At 36.5% G+C, this 19,750-nt stretch overlaps 1 protein-coding gene across 8 annotated transcripts in view; it reads right to left on the bottom strand.

Annotated features, from left to right (window-relative positions):
* Positions 1-19,750, bottom strand: part of IQUB (IQ motif and ubiquitin domain containing) — a 79,072-nt gene that overhangs the window by 36,507 nt on the left and 22,815 nt on the right. For 7 of the 8 annotated variants that reach the window (XM_038004430.2, XM_073009316.1, XM_007982775.3 and 4 more), the window contains 4 exons: positions 13,386-13,547; positions 13,128-13,300; positions 12,780-12,935; positions 6,930-7,140 (listed from right to left, as the gene is read on the bottom strand). In XM_038004430.2, coding sequence (XP_037860358.2) covers positions 6,930-7,140; positions 12,780-12,935; positions 13,128-13,300; positions 13,386-13,547 — 702 coding nt within the window. The remainder of the gene's footprint in view (positions 1-6,929; positions 7,141-12,779; positions 12,936-13,127; positions 13,301-13,385; positions 13,548-19,750) is intronic. The other variant, XM_073009315.1, reaches the window with a different exon arrangement.

Here is a 19,750-nt window from a genome sequence, read left to right on the forward strand (position 1 = left end):
ACAAAAGTTTAAATAGAAATATTCCAATTGCTTGTTAATTGAAGAAATATCATCAAAAATAACAATTTAATCAAAGAAAATAAAAAGCATAACAATATTAATTTAAAAAACGCTACATGTCAAAATGCATAGGATGCAACAAAAATTTCAGCAAGGTAAACTTGGGGAAATTTGGTATAAATAATCCTCAAATGTCAGTCATGTACCTGTCAAAAGGAGGAGGAATTTATAAAAAGCTGTAATGTTTGTAATAATCAACCATAAGTCTTCTCTGACAGATCATGTCTTCTGGGCACTTCGCCCATTCTTCATGACTAAAGTTTACTGAGAACAGTTTTGATCATTAGTCTGCTACCTTGGAATATACATCTGGATTGGGAACCCAAACTCACTTAAGCCATGTTTGTGCTATGCTCTGCATAGGCATGAAAGCAAAACAGGTTGAAACTGCAGCCCACTGCTCATTATTCTGAACAAATATTCCCAAAGTCACTTTAGTCATTGGCATGTATCATAAGTTTCAGTTCATTCCACGTCTTTTTGGATTTTCTGAACTATTCCTAAAAATACTTATGTGCCACATTTATAGTTCTCCTTGTTTACTGCGCCTCTCACATGCAGCAACCCTGGTTTTGAATTTGCAGAATTCTGTCCTTGCACTTCCACGAGCAGGAGGCTCATGGATTCCTCCCCATACACAGTAGGCTTCTCTTCCATCCATAGAGGTTTACATAGCTTTAGCTTCAATAAATAAATGGGAAATTTGTAAAAATATAGAAAATCTAAACAATATTATCAACTAACTTGATCTAATTGCCATTTATTGATTACTACACCCAAACACAATAGAAAGTAAATTCTTCCTACATGCACACAGAATATTCTCCAATGTCATTTGTATTCTAGTTGTTAAAATAAGTCTCAATAAATTTAAAAGAACTCAAATTGGTGGGGCACGGTGGCTCACGCTTGTAATCCCAGCACTTTGGAAGGCAGAAGTGGGCAGATCACCTGAGATCGGGAGTTTACGACCAGCCTTACCAACATGGAAAAACCCCATCTCTACTGAAAATACAAAATTATCCCAGTGTGGTAGCGCATGCCTGTAATCGCAGCTCCTCAGGGGGCTGAGGCAGGAGAATCACTGAACCTGGGAGTCAGAGATTGTGGTGAGCCAAGATCATGCCATTGCACTCCAGCCTGGGCAACAAGAGCAAAACACTGTCTCAGAAGGAAAAAAAAAAACAAAAAACATAACTCAAATTATACAAAATTACATTCTCTCATTACAATAAAATTAGAAATCAGTAACAGAAAGATATCTGAAAAATCCCCAAGTATTTAGCAATTAAATAACCTACTTCTAAATATTCCATGGGTCAAGAAATAATCAAAAGGATAATTACAAAGTATTTTGAACTGAAAGAAAATGTCAACTCAACGTATCAAAATGTGAGGATGCAGCTGAAGCAGTACTTAAGGGAAAATTTACAGCACCAAATACCTATAATTAGGAAAGAAAAAGTTCTCAAATCAAATGACCTCAGCTTCCACCACAGGACTGGAAGAGGAGTAAACTGAACCAAAGGTAAGCACAATGAAGGAAATAAATAACAATAGAAATTAACAATTAAAATTAATAGAAATTAAATGGAACAGAGAAAAAGAACTGGGAAAAATCAGGGGAAGAGTAATAAAACTGATAAATCCCTAGGCAGACTGATCAGGAAAAAAAGGAGGAGACACAAAATTACCAGGTATTGAGGTAACATGACTATAGATCCAATAGGTATTAAAAGGATAACATGGAACATTATTAACATTTTTATGCCAATAAATTCAACAACTCAGATAAAATTACCAATTCCTTTAAAGACGGTAACTATCAAAGCTTACTCAGTGATAAATAAGTCACATGAATACCCCTATACTTATTAAAGAAATTGAATTTATAGTTTAAACCTTCCCACAAAGAAAACTCCAGACCCAGTTGGTATCACTGTTGAATTCCTAACATTTTATGAAGAAATCCTACTAATTTTACACAAACTTTTAGAAAATTGAAGAGCACAGAGGAGATTTGCATTATCCAAATACTGAAACCAGAGAGTAACATAACAAGGAAAAAAAGTCACAGACCAATATATCCCTTAGGAATGTAGATGCAAAAATTCTAAAACAAAATTTTGGCAAATCAAGTTTGACAGTATATAAAGATAAGGCAATAACAGGATGTGGGGCCTTTGGGGATGTGATCAGATAATGACGGTGGAACCCTCATGAATGGGATTATTGCCCTTATTAAATAGACCCAAGAAAGCTCTTCATCCCTTCCGCTATGTGAGATCACAGTGAGAAGGCACCATCTACGAACCAGGAAACAAACCATCCCCAGACACGGAGTTGGCTGGTGCCCTGACCTTGGAGTTTCCGAACTTGAGAACTCTAAAGAATTTCTGTTATTTATGTCTATGGCATTTTGTTATAGTAGCCCAAATAGACTACGATCTTAAAGATGCAAAGGCAATACAATGGAGAAATGACAGTGTTTTCGACAAATGCTAAAGGAAAACTGGATGTTCAAAAGCAAAAAGTTTAAAAATTCATCTCAACACATATCTCACATCTCATACAAAGTTTATTTCAAACTGGACAATATACCTAAATTCAAAATATAATATAAAACTTCCAGAACACATAGGAGAAAAGCTGTGTGACCTTAAGTTTGGTGATGAGTTTTTAGATATAACACCAAAAGCATGATTCACATGAGAAGAAACTAATAGGACTTATTGAAATTAAAACCTTTTGCTCTAAGAAAGACACTGTTAAAAGAAAGAAAAGACATGCCAAAGACTGAAAGAATGGAAACCTGCCTGAAGACTGTGGGAAAAGAGTAGATCCTCTGAACACACCCTCACCTCTCACTTCCTTTCCTCACCACTAGCTGCTGCTTCTCCCCTGTACTCCCTTTGGGAGACGAGTGAATGGGAAGGGGCAGTTCTTACTTGGCTGGATAAACCCCCACTCTCCAGGCCTGTCAGATGATTCAAACTCACCATCCTGAGGCTCTTGAGCTGAACCGGAACTCCCCTGGCCCAAGACAGATACATTTGCACTCCAGGTAGCCACTTAGGGATAATCTAGCTGTTCACTTCAAGCTTCTTTCTGACAAGATCCCTTCATTTCTACAGCTGGCCCTATTAAACAGGACCAAGAGCACCTCAAATTACCCTGTTGCATGCTCACTCTTTCTTGTTTTCTCTATTGTACAGTCCCCTTTTGATAGAAAACAAAGATACATCTCTGTTTTAAAAATCCTGGGAGTGCTATAAATAATGCAGCTGCACTCTCCAATATCAAAGAAGTCTTTCAGACTCTCAAGTTCTCTGGGTTTCCTTGTTTGGAGTCACACCCCAGTCTACCATCCTGGTCAAGGTTCAGGCAACAATCCTCGTTGTTCCCCAAACACAGGGAATATTTCAAAGCTCACCAAGAGTACTCCCTTGAAGCTCCTCTCACTAGCAATGGCTCTCCCCAAATGGAGAGAAACGGCTCTCTCCAAAAAAACCTACCTTACTAACCTCTTCAAATCTCTCCTAGCCCTTCTTATACCTTTTATTTTGTTAAGTGACCCATGAACCAATAAATAGGTCTTATTTTACTTCCTTTGTAAATTCTTTATGAGGGAGAGAGAGATTGACTCTCATTGACTCTGGTATCTTGATATCTCACCTATTGGAGCCTCAGTCAAAAATAAGGCAGCTTGATAGCACCCTCTAGAAAGGCTACAATGAAAAAGACAGAAGTGTCCAATGTTGGAGTGGACGATAGGGCAATTAAAACTCTCATACTCTTCCATAGGAGTTTAAAATGGTACAACCTCTAAAAAACTATCTGGTGAGATTCGCTAAAGCTGAATTATGTATATCCTATGATCCGTCAATTCCACTGCTAGGTTTACACCCTGAGAGAAATGTATGTGTGTGTGCGTGCGTGTGTGTGTGTGTACATATACACAAGTAGTACTACTACAAACATCTGTTATATATTCACCAAAGTGTACTACTTATATTTGCCAAAAACTAGTTGTGGGGGGCAGGGTGGGAAGGACCAAATCCACAGTAAAATGGATACATAATTTATGGCTCATCCATGCAATGGCACACTATCCAGAAACGAGAATAAACAAAGGGCAACAACTCACAATAAAAGGATCAGTCTCATGACACAACACTGAATTTTGAAAAACAAACGCAAAAAATTCTATTCTGCATAATTGTACTTAGATAAAATTTTTAAATAGACAAAACAACCCCAATTATTCTATTTAGAATATGGGATACTTAGCACCTTTTTTTCCAAGTAATGGCCCTAGTGACAATTCAGAACGATAAAAGAGATCACCTTCAACATATTGCTATAAAAAGACATAAAAATCAAATATTATTGCCTGGAGATAGCGTCATCTTTGACATATTACCTTATACAGCTAAGTTTATTTTCTTAAATTGATATCATTTTGCTTTTATTACTGAAAAATAGGTTACCTTGAGAAAAAGTTAAGTTTCATATTATGAATTATAGCTCAAAGTATACAATTATCATTATGAGCCACAAGAGGGCAGCAGTTCCAAGGAATGGAGTTATGAATATGAAATGAAATTACAGAAGAGCAATATAAATTATTGAGTTTGTGAACCACAGATTTTTTAACAGAACTTAAAAATTATTATTCCAAGGCTTTTAATTTAGAATTTTAGGACTAGAAAAACCCGAAAGACATCTCTTTTATATAAGAAACTTCATGTATTTCATTTTCCTCCATATATAAATCATATGTGGACTTATATAAAATATATCTGTTTTACTTTAGTATGAAAATTCTGTATAAAATCATTTTCCATAGAACAATAGCTCACATATGTATAGGTCCTTGAACTTTTTAAAATACTTTCATAAATGTAATATTTTATCCTTTTTACTCTATTAAGCCCTCTGAAGTAGACATGCCAAAAATTATTAATTCCCTTTTATAGATGAAGAAATTGAGGTTTGGGAGAAGTGAGTAACTTGTCCTAATTAACACCACTAATAAGTAGAAAAGGCAGAAGCTCATTCAACGTATTTTCTATTATTTTGCACAGTTGTCTGTTAACCACACAAAAATAACAATGGTATCGTTTAGTCACATATGAATTTAGAATATTATTTTAATAGAGCTCTGCTCTAATAGAATGTTAGTTTTAAACTTGTCAATAAGACCTTTCATAGATACCTGGCTAATGATGTTCTCTATTGAACTACTGACACTTAATAATCTTTGTTATCTTCTGATAGAAAAAATGGAAGTAGAAGTGAAGTTTAAAATAAAATAAAATAAGCAGTATTTTCAGAGGATGATGATTAGGATAAAAGGGAAAACAGACACACAATTCTAGGAAGCAGGCTTAACAGTTACCTCAAAAACTACCATAGTAGTTATAAATGTTTACCATAAGCTGTAAATATTCCTAAAGCCACTCAATTTTTATGTTACCAGGAAAATGAATTTATTAATATTGTTTATTAGCCCTAATGTTTAATTATATAATTTTTGGTAAGTAGAATATTATAGCTATAAAAACAGACTCAATATCTGATGCTTAAAAATGTATTCAATTAGAAAGGAAACTACAACTTGAGGAACAGAACATATAACATCTACAAAAAAAAAATAGTATGCAATGAAACAGACGAATGGAAGAAAATTTGCTTAGTGTTATAAATAATCAGAGAGAAATTAAAAACTTATTTCCTTGGACTAAAATATCCCATTCAACTACAAAAGTCAATTGAGGCTACTTCTAGGTTTTAAATTTTTCCATGTCTTCATAAGGGTCTAATTTCTCCACTTTCAGATATCTGGTGTATTACATAACTCTTCTGCTTCAGTTATTTCCACCTTACCAGGTATCGCTGGCAAAGCAGAAGCTAGAGATAGTTGCATTAGTACAACCCTGGGTTTCTTCCTTTTATTCATTCATTCATTCATTTTACAAACATCTGTTGGGCATACAAGCTAAGCACAGTAAAAGACAGCTCATCAAAAAATAAATGAATTATTCCCTCATGGCATAAATAAATGTTAAACAAAAGATGTATTATTACTAAAGAAATAACTGAGACTAAAAAAAAATGTAGTATTACCAACTGTGGTGATATAAATGAAAAGTTTCAGGTGCAATGAAGACCATAAAATGACAGAATGATATCCAACTTATGCTGTCATTCACAAAAACCTCTAAGGAGGTGACATTTAACCTGAGATCCAAAGGTGGGCAATGGAGAAACACCTCCAAGAAGGGGAATGGTGTATCTACTGCCTGAGTAAAGAGTGCCTGGCTTGTTCAAATAACTGAAACTTTTAATTTATCCATGACTAGCACATACACTGTAGAAGAAATAAGGTATAAAAGTCAAGGTGTAGAGAATATACATTTATATAGTATTATTAATAAGGGGGAATTTAAAAAATATTGCCAAGCCCCTTCTCTAAAGAGCAAAATCAGACAGGATACTGGATTGAGGGATTAAAGAACAACTCAACTTTGAGTTCACAAATCCCCAAACCACAAGAAAACGAGATTACACAGTACTTTCTCTCTTTATCTCACATGAATGAGGACCAAATGAAATAATACACTAAAACTGCATAATTCACAAAGCAATATGTACATTTTAATTGTTAATATAAAAGCATTTCTAATTTCATTTCAGCCTTAATTCTTATTCCAAATATAAAGTGGTATTCATCTTTCAAAATTCTCTAGTGCAAATCTCCAAGACATCTCCCTAAAATAACAACCTTCCTTTTGTCTGCAGTAAATCTATTTTTCCTATTAATGAAAAATTTAAAAATATTTTTTGCAAAGCCTTGTCAAACTTACATTCTAATGCATTATAAAGAAATTCAAAATCTTCATTTGTTTTAGGATTATGCCTCCGGTGATAGTCCAATTTTATCCATTCTTCTTTTTCTCTTATCTTCCTTAGTTCTTGCTGTGTTTCCCATTCCAACCTTAAGCTTTTCTGTCTTCTTAAATCCTCTACGAAGATTTTAGCATGCCATTGCCTGTAGTAAGTCTGTATCACTATCACCTATAGTTAAAAGGAAATAGAAAATGTCTATCATCAACTTTTTGATCACACATTAAAGGCAATGATGATTATTTCAATTCCAATTCCATAAGAAAATACTGAGTCTAGTTTTAGACCCAGACTAAATAGATATTTTCACAAACACTAACATAAAAAACATTTATAATGCATGTCACTGGTATTTGACTTTGAATTCTTGCAAATACACTTTCACAGAAGGATGTTTGTACAATCCTTAACAGAATAGACTCTGGAGTAAAACTTAGTTTGAATCTTCCTTCTGCTACTCACTAGTTGTTTGATTTTGGATAAGTTACTTGCCATCTCTACGCTTTAGTACCCTCATGTGTAACACAGTGATAATAAGAGTATACATATAAAGTGCTTAACCCAAGCCTGATACATCATGAGTCCTCAATACTATTATTGTTATAAATATTAATTATCTCCATCTTATCTTAAATGCCACTAGCTTAGGCTCATGTTTATAATAAAACTGTATTTCCTAAATGCACATCAGGTAGGTATGTGTTGAAACCATCAAAGGCAGGTTAGATAAAATGGAGACTGAAGCAAACAAATATTTATTAAATTGTATCAAACATGAATATGTTTGGAAGTACACCATAGTACTAAATCCTCAAAAAGTCTATGATATAGCTGAGAGAGTTTATCATTTTTTTCTGAGAGTTTATAATTTTATTAAACTCATAAATAAAAATAAAATGTGAAGAGGTAGATGAAGACTGATGATAGAGCTTATGCTGATGCATCCCTTACTCTCATCCTAATGCCTAATAATTATAGAAAAACTATGTAAAGCAGATATCAACAAAGATACTGGACCAAACTGAAGGGGTCCCCCAAAAGAAGAGAAACTTTGAAGAATCCCTTCAACAAAAGAGGCTGGTAGAATTAATTGAAGAAAGAGTCTGTAACCTAATCATGCACTGGAGAAGCAAGTCAGAAAATACAGAACGGGCTCTAGGACTGCTCTAAGCCCAAAACTGATGGAAGGTCTGAGCAGAATGGCCACTAACCAGGTGACTGTTTAAAAAATGCAAAAAGGATAGGCTCCTGTAAAATAGTTAGGCAAGGAGCAACAGAGATATTCATCCCTAGGCAAGAGTGGTGAGTGTCCCAGGTGATACCCAGGATGAAAAAAAAAACAAAAAAAAAGGCCCCCATCTGGAAAACTAGCTTTCTCCCATAATCAAGCTTTACATGTCCCGTAAAATCATGGGGTCAGACTGGGTGAACTAATATGCTATTGGCACATTGGACATTAAGAATCTCAAACACATCAGCAGCATCTAGAAAATTATTAGAAATGCAAATTTTCAGGCCCCACCCCAGAGCTATTGATCAGAAACTCCTGGGGTAGCACAGGATTCTATATATTCATGAGCCCTCCAGATGATGCTTATAATAAAGTTTTAGAACTACTAGAGTAAATCAAAACAAAACAAAATACAAGAGCAGACTAAATATAGTTAATATTTTCACAGAGAAAAGAAAGGCTATCAGTATAAAATAATATAATGAGCCAAGAAAAAAGACTGACAAAATTTTTATTTTTGAAATTTAAAAAATTAGTAGAATACGGATTAGCCTGAGTGCTACTAAACTTGTTAAACTTATCTAAAACACCAAAACACATTTGTTTAAACACAGAAGTTTTTTCCCTTTCACGTGACAATCCAGGGATCAGCACAGCAGTTTAGGGCTGGTAAGAAAGCTCTGTCATATTTAACAATTGGTTTCCTACTTATATGTCCCAGATGGCTGGTCCACTTACCAGCTTCCAACCAGTAAACAGAGGGAAAAGGAGCAAAGAGCATTTTAAGAATGATAACTGTAAGTGGCTCACATTGTCCCTCACATCTTGCTGTCCAGGTCTTAGTTATATGGCCTCACTGATACACAAGGGAGGTGATGAAATGTAGTCATCAGTGGAGCAGCCACATGCTCAGATAAAGCTCTACTACAATAGGAGAAGGCAAAAACAGGTATTGACAGAGAACTAGTAGTTTCTTGTAAGCTGATCTGCAGAATGTGCAGAACATAAGAAGTAATAAGTAGGCAAGAAAATTAGGTGAGAAAATCTTTTAGCATGCAGGACAAAGTTTCATAAAAATTTAAATGAATGAATGACAAATAAGAGACATGAAAGATAAATCCCAGCATTCCAAAATGTTTCTTTTTTTTTTTTAATTTTTTTTTGGTTTGTTTTCTTTTTAGGCAAAGTCTCACTCTCATCCAGGCTAGAGTACAGTGGCGTGATCTCAGCTCACTGCAGGCGCCGCCTCCTGGGTTCAAGTGATTCTCATGCTTCCCCTCCTGAGCAGTTGGGACCACAGGCACGTGCCACTATGCCTGGCTAATTCTTGTATTTTTAGTAGAGAAAGGGTTTCACCATGTTGCCGAGCTTGGTCTCCAACTTCTGGCCTCAAGTGATCTGCCTACCTCAGCCTCCCAAAGTACTGGGATTACAAGCCTGAGTCTCGGCATCTGGCCTCATTCAAAAATATTTCCGAGATAAGTTCCAGACAAAATGAGGAAAGTTGATTACAGAAATTCATAAAAACATAATAGAGAAATATTTCCCACAGTAAGACATGGACTCTCAGAAAGGGTCCATCATCAAGTCTCAAGCATATTACAGTAAGTTTGCCAAATACCAAGGATAAAGTGAAAATCCTGACAGCTTCTAGAAAGAGGAAACAAAGAAAGGAGGGGGTAGGAAATGAAGAAAAGCCTAATAAGGTTCTTGACTTATTCATGGAAATGATACATAGCCTGATTAGATATGCACTTGGTATAAAAAATTTAGTTATGTTAAAAAGTATGTATGAGTAACTGTCAGAGGCATGTGAACCAGAGCAACTCCATCTTGAATAGGAGCTGGGTAAAATGAGGCTGAAACTTACTGGGTTGCATTCCAGACTGCTAGGCATTGTAAGACACAGGATGAGATAAGAGGTCAGTACAAGATACAGGTCATAAAGACCTTGCTAATAAAACAGGCTACAGTAAAGAAGCTGGCTAAATCCCACCAAAACCAACATGGCGACGACAGTGACCTCCTGTCATCCTCACTACTACACTCCCACCAGCGCCAAGATGGTTTACAAATGCCATGACAACATCAGGAAGTTACCGTATATGGTCTAAAAATGGGAGGTATGAATAATCCACTCCTTGTTTAGCATATCATGAAGAAATAACCATAAAAATAGGCAACTGGCACCAGGCAACCCTCAGGTCTGCTCTGTCTGTGGAGTAGCCATTCTTTTGTTCTTTTACTTTCTTAATAAACTTGCTTTTACTTTATTCTACAGACTTGCCCTGAATTAGTTCTTGTGGGAGATCCAAGAACCCTATCTTGGGATCTGGATCGGGACCCCTTTTTTGTAACATAACCACTAGAAAAAATAAAATACTTATTTCTGAACTACAAAAGAACAAAAAAAGAAACATTTAATCAAACCAACAAAAAGAAAAGGCTAAAAAAGCATAAACAAATAAGAATAATTAGTAAATAAAACAAAATGAAATAGCAAGAATGAGCCCAAAAATATCAGTAGTCACACATAACATCTTTCTTGAAACAAGAAAGATTTAAAATAGTAAATAGTGAACTCAAAACCTGTTAAAAAAATAAACATGACCAAAGTAGAAAGGAATCAAAGTTAAAAGAACTTATTTAATCAGCTTTTAACAAATCCCTCTGTTTACAGGTCACACCTCACTTCCACCTCCCACAGAACCTCCAATTCACCTTGCAAGACTCTATGGGGCAAATCTATTTGGTTCTTGATGCCACCCTCGTTGGCAGGCATTTAGATTTTCACTCCCTCTGTTCTGGTAAGTCAAGTTAACACTTCTCCATCTGCTTTAAAACTTAAAAAAAAAACCACAACTGACATTTACTCTTCTTATGTATTCTTTGTCCTTGTATATTTATACTTTTATTCTTTCAATATCTTTTTTTGGAGTATGGAAAATGACAGCAATTTCCATTTCCTTACCTAACATCCATTCTCCTCTACTTATTGAGGAGCAATGATACGCTACTTTAAAAATTCATTTATCACATACTTTTGCAGTAGGGATAGTCACATGACATAATTCAAGTCAGTGGGATGCAAGTAGAAGTCACTGGGTGGGGCTTTCCGGGGAAATCCTTGAAGGTGGCACTCATGGAACATGCTGCCTTGACTTTTCCCTTCTTCTCACATGGAATGCAGGCATGATGAAAATTAGTCAACCATTTTATCTTCATACAGTAACAAGCTCATGATGAGCTTAATGGAGTAGAAAGATGAAAGCAGTTTATGATTCTGATGACATCATAGTCACCACCCATGCCCAGTATAGTAAGAAAGTAAAAATTAATTTAGACTGAGAAAGTAAAAAATTGTCAGGCTGGAATAACAGGCACTAATAAGGTCAGCTACAAAATTAACAAAAACAGTATTTCTCCCAAGGACACTCTACAACTATAAAATATTTTAACAATCCCCATCTTTGAGTGACTGCTATTTTCTTACTCACTGAGAAACTTTGTTCTCTAAATTCATAAACTATCAGAAACTTTCCTGTTTGAAATTAGACAAGAAAGAAAGAAACATTCCACTCTTGCCTAGAGGTTGTACATCACTTTGACAGAGAGAAGCAGCCTCAATTTGCAACCAAGGGGCTGAACTTCAGAGAACTTCAAAGAAACATTTCCCATCTCCTTTAACTTTGTTTCCAAAGGAAGGTGACCTTGGTCTACTTCACAGTCCAGACCTAATGTTAGCCCATTTATACACACCCTTGTTTTGCATTGAGACTATCAGGATACTGCTTCCCTTAAATCCCACTCAAACTTCACTTTTCCCCAAATGATATAATAACTTCACATATTCCTTTATTTGGTGAAAATTAGTTTGGACTGAAAAAGTAAAAAATTATCAGGCTGGAATAACTGGCACTGGCAAAGCCTGCTGTAAAGTTAGCCCCATGGTTCCCCTGGTACACTGTTTCCTTCAGGGCAATTAAGTCAACAGATTTAACTTTTTTTCACTACAAGTTTGTCTCTAAAGATATCGGGCTGAATAGCCTAGCCCCAGATTTCTTGTCATTTGAAAATCAAAATCTCTTAAAGTCACTGCTTTCCAGTCATTTTTACTCACAGTAAATTGATGGTAGGAGGCAGATCAAATAGGTTGAAAGTAAAAGAATGAAAAATGATAGACCATGCAAAAAAATAAAACAGAGTTGGAGTGACCACGTTAATATTAGAGAAAATCGACTACTGTCCTATTTGGTTTCAATTAGTCTGGAAAGTTTCCTTGGTGATTCCACTGTGACAAGCGTTCAGGCCAAGGGACAGCAGTGTTAAGAAAGCTAATAATGGCCAAAGGCAATACACAAAGAAGCTGGGTTTCCCTAAGAGGAAAGGAAGGATTAGGAGCATTTAGGATTCTGGTTCTTTACATGGAGATAAAGACTGCTTTGTTAGCAGTGAAACATGACCCATACTCATGAGCATTCTTTCTCAAGCAAATGTGGCTTGGAGAAACAGACACGCTCAGAACAACTGGCTTATGTATCCAATTTTTAGTATTCATCCACAATAAAAGTTATCTCACCGCTTTTAGTCTTTGAGCATGGTATTCTGCTGCTGAAAAATACTTTCCTGGTGTTACCAGTTTATCAGTCATATTTGATACATATACACCAATGTTAGTCATCTGTGTGGATGTTGTATTTGTAGTTTGTTGGAGACTTTTTTTCTGAAAAACTGTCTAAAAGAAAAACATTAAAAATTTAAATAAGTATCCCCTATATACACACATAAGTGAGTTTTTCTACATATGTAAGTTAATTTTCTTTTATTAATTGCCATATAATTACTTAAGAGAAATTTGAGAGAGTCATACAGTACAATTATTGAGTCTATACCTTCAAAAACCTAAAGGGAAAAACGAAAACATTACCTGTGTATCCCTACAAAATACACTGAGTCTTTCGGGAATCTTTTTAGGTACAGTTTGTGTTCCAGCATGGTGATACTCTACTCCTGTTACTTTATGTCTGAATCCACCAAGAAATGGTTTGTGAAAGTCAGATTTGACAATCTCAACAGCTACCTGCTGGTACCGATCAAGGCCTGAGAGATAAAACCAAGATTCAATGAAAGTTCAACCAAGAAGGGATTCAAAAATACTTTCTCTAAAAGACATCAAATAACAAACCAGTTTGGACAGTGACAGTTATGATTTGAGAGACATCAGTTAATCCATCTATTCTTTTGACTGGATACAGATCTGGATTTGTAGAAAAGATTTCCACTTGTATAATCTCCTGTGGCTTAACTCCATGTTGTACTAGAGTCTCATTATTTCTTAGAATTTTTCCTAAAAATTGAAATAAAATTTTTAAAGTTTTATGACAAAGAAATGGCTATTCATTGATTTTATTTTTTGTTTTTTAATTGACAAATTAACAATTGTATATATCGTGTACATGTTTTGAACTATGTATACATTGTGAAGTAGCTTAATACAGCTATTAATATGTCCATTACCTCATATACTTATCATTTTGTGGTAAGAACACTTAATATCTATTCTCTCAGAAATTTTCAAATATGTAATATATTATTATTAACTATAGTCACCATTTCTAGAAATGACTAATTGCACATTCTCATTTTAAGGAGATGGAAAATATCAAAGGTGAACTTTGAAACTTTGAACACATATTTAATTATTAAATATAGTATTAATATATTTACTCATAGGAACACATATTATTTAATTATTAAATATAGTATTAATAGTTTCTATTAATAGTTTCTACTTCTTGCTCTGATGTTAGTACAGACAACTCCATAATAGTAAGTTTTAGTGGCATTTTTGAGCAGGAATTTGGCATTATAAATAACACTATATTACTCTCAGTTTATCAGGAATATAAATATATGATAACCATGAAACTCCATAAACATTTAAAAAATAAAGACATTCTATGGTATGAGCAAAATAATATACTAAACGTTCATTCTACTAAAAAAAAAAAAAACAAAAACGCAATGCGTTAAACGTAAGTACAAGACATACCCACATCAAGAGGAAGGATAATTATTTTAATACCCATCCTACCCCTCATATTAGTTCTTTCTCACATTGCTATAAAAAACTACCCGAGATTGAATAATTTATAAATAAAAGACACTTAGGCCACACATGGTAGTTCACGCCTATAATACCAGCACTTTGGGAGGCTGAGGTGGGCAGATCACTATGGCCAGGAGTTCATGACCAGCCTGTCCAACATGGGAAAACCCAGTCTCTACTAAAAATACAAAACTGAGCCAGGCTGTGGTGGCACACTCCTGTAATCCCAGCTACTCGGGAGGCTGAGGCAAGAAAATTACTTAAACCTGGGAGGAAGAGGTTGTAGTGAGCCGAGATCACGCCACTGAACTCAAGCTTGAGCAAGAGAGCAAAACTATGTATTGAAAAAAATAATAAAATAGGTTTAACTGGCTCAATATTCCACAGGCTGTACAGGATCATGGCTGGGAAGGCCTCAGGAAAGTGTGGCAGAAGGTAAAGAGGAAGGAGGCATATCTTATGTGGCCGGAGGAGAAGAAAAAGAGTGAAGGAGGAGGTGCTACACACTTTTAAACAATCAGATCTCATGAGAACTCACTCACTATCAAGAAGACAGCAAGGGGGAAATCCGCCCCCATGATCCATTCGCCTCTCACCAGACCCCTCCTCCAACACTGAGGATTACAATTTGACAAGAGATTTGGGGGAGGACACAAATCCAAACCATATCATTCTGCCCTTGGCCCCTCTCAAATCCTCAAATCTCATGTCTTCACATTGCAAAATACAATCATCCCTTCTCAACAGTCCCCCAAGTCTTAACTCATTTCAGCATTAACTCAAAAGTCCACAGATCAAAGTCTCATCTGAGACAAGGCAAGTCCCTTCCACCTACGAGCCTATGAAATAAAAAACAAGTTAGTTACTTCCAAGATACAATGGAGATATAGGCATTGGGTAAATATACCCATTCCAAAATGGAGAAATCAGCCAAAACAAAGGGGCTACTGGTCCCATGCAAGTTCAAAACCCAGCAGGGCAGTTATTGAATCTTAAAATTTCAAATAATCTCCTTTGATTCCACATTTCACATACAGGCCACACTGATGCAAGGGGTGGGCTCCCAAAGCTTTGGGAAGCTCTGCCCCTGTGGCTCTGCAGGGCTCAGATCACATGGCTGCTCTCAAGAGCTGGCACTAAGCGCCTGTGGCTTTGCCAGGTGCACAGTACAAGCTGCTAATGGATCTACCATTCTGGAGTCTGGAAGATTGTGGCCCTCTTCTCACAGCTCCACTAGGCAGTGCCACAGTGGGGACTCTGTGGGGTCTCCAATCACATATTTCCCCTCTGCACCACCCTAGTAGAGGTTCTCCATGAGGGCTCTGCTCCTGCAGCCAACTTCTACCTGGACATCCAGACATTTCCATACATCCTCTGACATCTAGGCAGAGGCTCCCGAGCCTCAATTCTTGCCCTCTGTGCACCCATAGGCTTAATACCACAAGGAAGCCACTAAGGCTTATGGTTTCCACCCTCTGGAGCAATGGCCTGAGACATATCTGGAGCTCTTTTAGCTAAAGCAGGAGCTAGAGCAGCTGGGACACAGGCAGAAGTGTCCTGAATGGTCCTGCACCCAGCCCACAAAACCATTTTTCCCTCCTAGGCCTCCAGGCCTGTGACAAGAGGAGCTGCCGTGAAGGTCTCTGAAATGACTTTGAGGCATTTTCCCCATTGTCTTGGCCATTAACATTTGGCTCCTTTTTATTATACAAATTTTGCAGCCTGCTTTAATTCCTCCCTTGAAATAGGGTTTTTCTTTTCTACCAAATGGTCAGGCTACAAATTTTCTAAACTTTCATGCTCTGCTTCCTTTTTAAATGTAAGCTCCAGTTTCAGATCATCTCCTTGCTCACACATGACCATATACTGTTAGAACCAGCTAGGCCACATCTTGAATGCTTTGCTGCTTAGAAACTTCTTCTACCAGATACCCTAAATCATCACTTTCAAGTTCAAAGTTCCACAGATCCCTAGAGCAAGGACACAATGCTGCCAGTGTCTTTGCTAAAACATAGCACATGTGACCTTTACTCCAGTACCCAATGAGTTCCTCATTTCCATCTAAGACTACCTCAGCCTGGTCTCCATTGTCCATATCACTATCAGCATTTTGGTCACAACAATTTAACAACTCTCTAGGAAGTTCCAAACTTTTCCTCATCTTCCTGTCTTCTCCAAAGGCCTCCAAACTGTTCCAACCTCTGCCCATTACCCAGTTCCAAAGCTGCTTCCATATTTTCAGATATCTTTACAGTAATGCCCAACTTCTTGGTACGAACTTTCTGTATTAGTTCTTTCTCACATTGCTATAAAGAACTACTTAAGATTGGGTAATTTATAAAGAAAAGAGTTTTAATTGGCTCACAGTTCCATGGGCTATATAGGAAGCATGGTTGGGGAGGCCTCAGGAAACTTACAATCATGGCAAAAGGTGAAGAAGAAGGAGGCATGTTTTACATGGCTGGAGTAGGGGGAAGAGAGAAAAGGGAGAGGTGCTGAACACTTTTAAACAACCAGATCTCATAATAACTCACTATCACAAGAACAACAAGGGGGAGATCTGCCCCCACAATCCAATCACCTCCCACAGGGTCCCTTCTCCAACACTGGGGAATACAATTCAACATAAGATTTGGGTGGGGACACAAATCCAAACCATATCACTCCCAGTACAGAGAAGCATATATGCACAATCCCTTACTTTCTCTCTTTTCATAATCAGAAACTCATATAAATTAATTCATGCCATGGTAGAGGTAAGCCTCAGTTTTGTGCTAGAAAAAGTATACATTGCTTAATTTTTATGATGCTATTGTTTTAATTTCTACTCACTCCTCCTGCATCTAACCAGTCACTGGTGTATTCAGCAAATTGACTAATTTTCTTTCTCTATTTTAAGGCATACAAAAGTGTAATTACGTCACTGGCTACTGTTTTGTGTCATGGAAACTTCATTGATGGAGTCTATATTAATCTTCAAAATTTATGGTCCTTCTAAATTGCAGTTAGAAATGTGAACACTGCAAAAGGTTTACTTATGCTTAGAAATCCATCAGACACCACTACGTAATCCAACTTACAATGATAATGGTTCAACTTACAATTTTCTGACTTTATGATGATGCAAAAGCCATACACATTTAGTAGAAACCATACTTCGACTACCCACACAATCACTGTTTTTCACTTTCAGTGCAGTATGCAATAAATTACATGAGATATTCAACACTTATAAAAGAGTCCTTGTATTAAATGATTTGCCCACCTGTAGGCTAATGTAACTATTCTGAGCACATTTAAGGAAGGCTAGGCTAAGCTGAGATTTGGTAGGGTAGGCTTACTAAATGCATTTTTTACATATGATGTTTTCAATTTATGATAAGTTTACTGGGACATAACCCAATCATAAGTTGATGAGCATCTGTAGTCTATTTTGGCTATGTTCAAGAAAGCACATTCTAAGATCTTTGAGTTTCTACTTCACACCCTAAATTCTTCAGTTAAAAAATTAACATGAGGGCTGGGTGTGGTGGCTCACACCTGTAATCCTAGCACTTTGCGAGGCGGGTGGATCACGAGGTCAGGAGTTCAAGACCAGCCTGGCCAATATGGTGAAACCCGTCTCTACTAAAAATGTAAAAATTAGCTGGTATGGTGACACATGCCTGTGGTCCCAGCTACTTGGGAGGCTGAGGCAGGAGAATCACTTGAACCCAGGAGGTGGAGGTTGCAGTGAGCAAGATCATGCCACTGACTCCAGCCTGGACAACAGAGTGAGACTCCATCTCAAAAAAAAATAAAATTAACATGAATGTCATATGGACTTTATGATAGGTTGAATAACTGCCCCAAGTATGTCTACATTCTAATCTCCCAGACCTATGAATATTACCTTATACGGCAAAAGTGGCTTTGCAGATTTTATTGAGAATTTTGAGTTGGAAAGATTTTCCTGGATTATCTGGTTGGGCCATAAATGTAATCACGAGTCCCCTTATTAGAGGAAGAGGAAGATTTGATGACAGAGGAGAAGGCCATATGACAGAAGCAGAGAGATTTGAAGATGCTACAGTTCTGGCTTTCAAAAAGGAGGAAGGGGCTAATAAGCCAAGAAATACAAGAAATGCAACTCTAGAAGCTGGAAGGGCAAGGAATTAGATTCTCTTCTGGAGCCTCCAGAGGGACAGCAGCCCTGTAGACACCTTGACTTTATCTCAATGAAATTAATTTTGGATTTTTTGCCTCCAGAACTATAAGCGAAATATATGTGCTGCTTTAAGCCACTAAATTTGTGACTGTTAGAACAGCCATAGGAAACTAATACAGGGTCCCCAGAGCCCCCTTTATTTCTCTACTTATTTCTGTAATGGGTTTAATCCCACCAAACTGGAGCTCAAGTTCTAGTACTAGCAGAAAGCACTTTAGAGGATGGCTGGCATAGAATCAAGCTCTTTTGTAACTGCTGCTGGCATAAGCCTGTTACCCAGTGGTGATGCTTGGTACTTAAAGAAGAAAGGTCATGAAGTACAAAGAACAGAGAAATCCTTAAGTACCACTAGCTGGTTACTACAATCTCAAAGTGCTCTCTCATCCAATTTTGAACTTCACCTTATAATTAATGCACAGTAGTTTCAAATTCCCTCTGAAGTCATACCTACATTTAAGTTCAGACTCTGCCACTTACAAGTTTTATGACTTTGCATAAGTTTCCTGAGTTTCAGTTTCCTTCTCCTGAAAAAAGAGTTACTAGTAATTCCTACATCAAAAGGCTGCTGTGTTGACTAAATTATAAGCTAGGCAAAACATTTTTTGGAAGTGCTAGCACACAGTATATGGTCAATAAATTAGTCACCAACACCAACAATATGGTCATAATCATTATTACTAATAATTATTTAAATTTTAGCTTTCATATACCAAATCAAGCTTTAACAATCACTTATCTGAACACATGAACATCTTACTTTTGGAGTACATTTACTATAATAGATTTTTTAAATAATTTGGAAATTAAATAGTTTTTCTCTGGAACCTTTTAATGGCATCATTATAAGTCAGTATCAAAACTATTTAAAATATTAGTATCTGTTCAGACATATTCTATAAAAACATATATTTAGGTAGGTTAGTCTGATAAACTGTAACAGTTAATAAACACTATGTCCTCTCATGACACAAGATTATATAACTTCAGTGGGCTGTTCAATATCATCCACAAAATATAAATATACCTATCATCATGGAAATGTGAATTGACCTTAATGTACAGAACACTCATAAATCATTTTCAGTCCTCTTCCTGTTCTACACATTCTCTTTTATCATCCATTTTTTCAATCTCATCTCCTCCCGCTACCCATATATAATCTACTTCCAGCCACTGAACACTTCTTAACACTTCCTGAAACTTTCACATTTTCTCACCTCCTTGTGACTTGGCA

The sequence above is a fragment of the Chlorocebus sabaeus genome, chromosome 21 (genome assembly GCF_047675955.1).
Source record: "Chlorocebus sabaeus isolate Y175 chromosome 21, mChlSab1.0.hap1, whole genome shotgun sequence".
Classification (NCBI taxonomy): domain Eukaryota; kingdom Metazoa; phylum Chordata; class Mammalia; order Primates; family Cercopithecidae; genus Chlorocebus; species Chlorocebus sabaeus.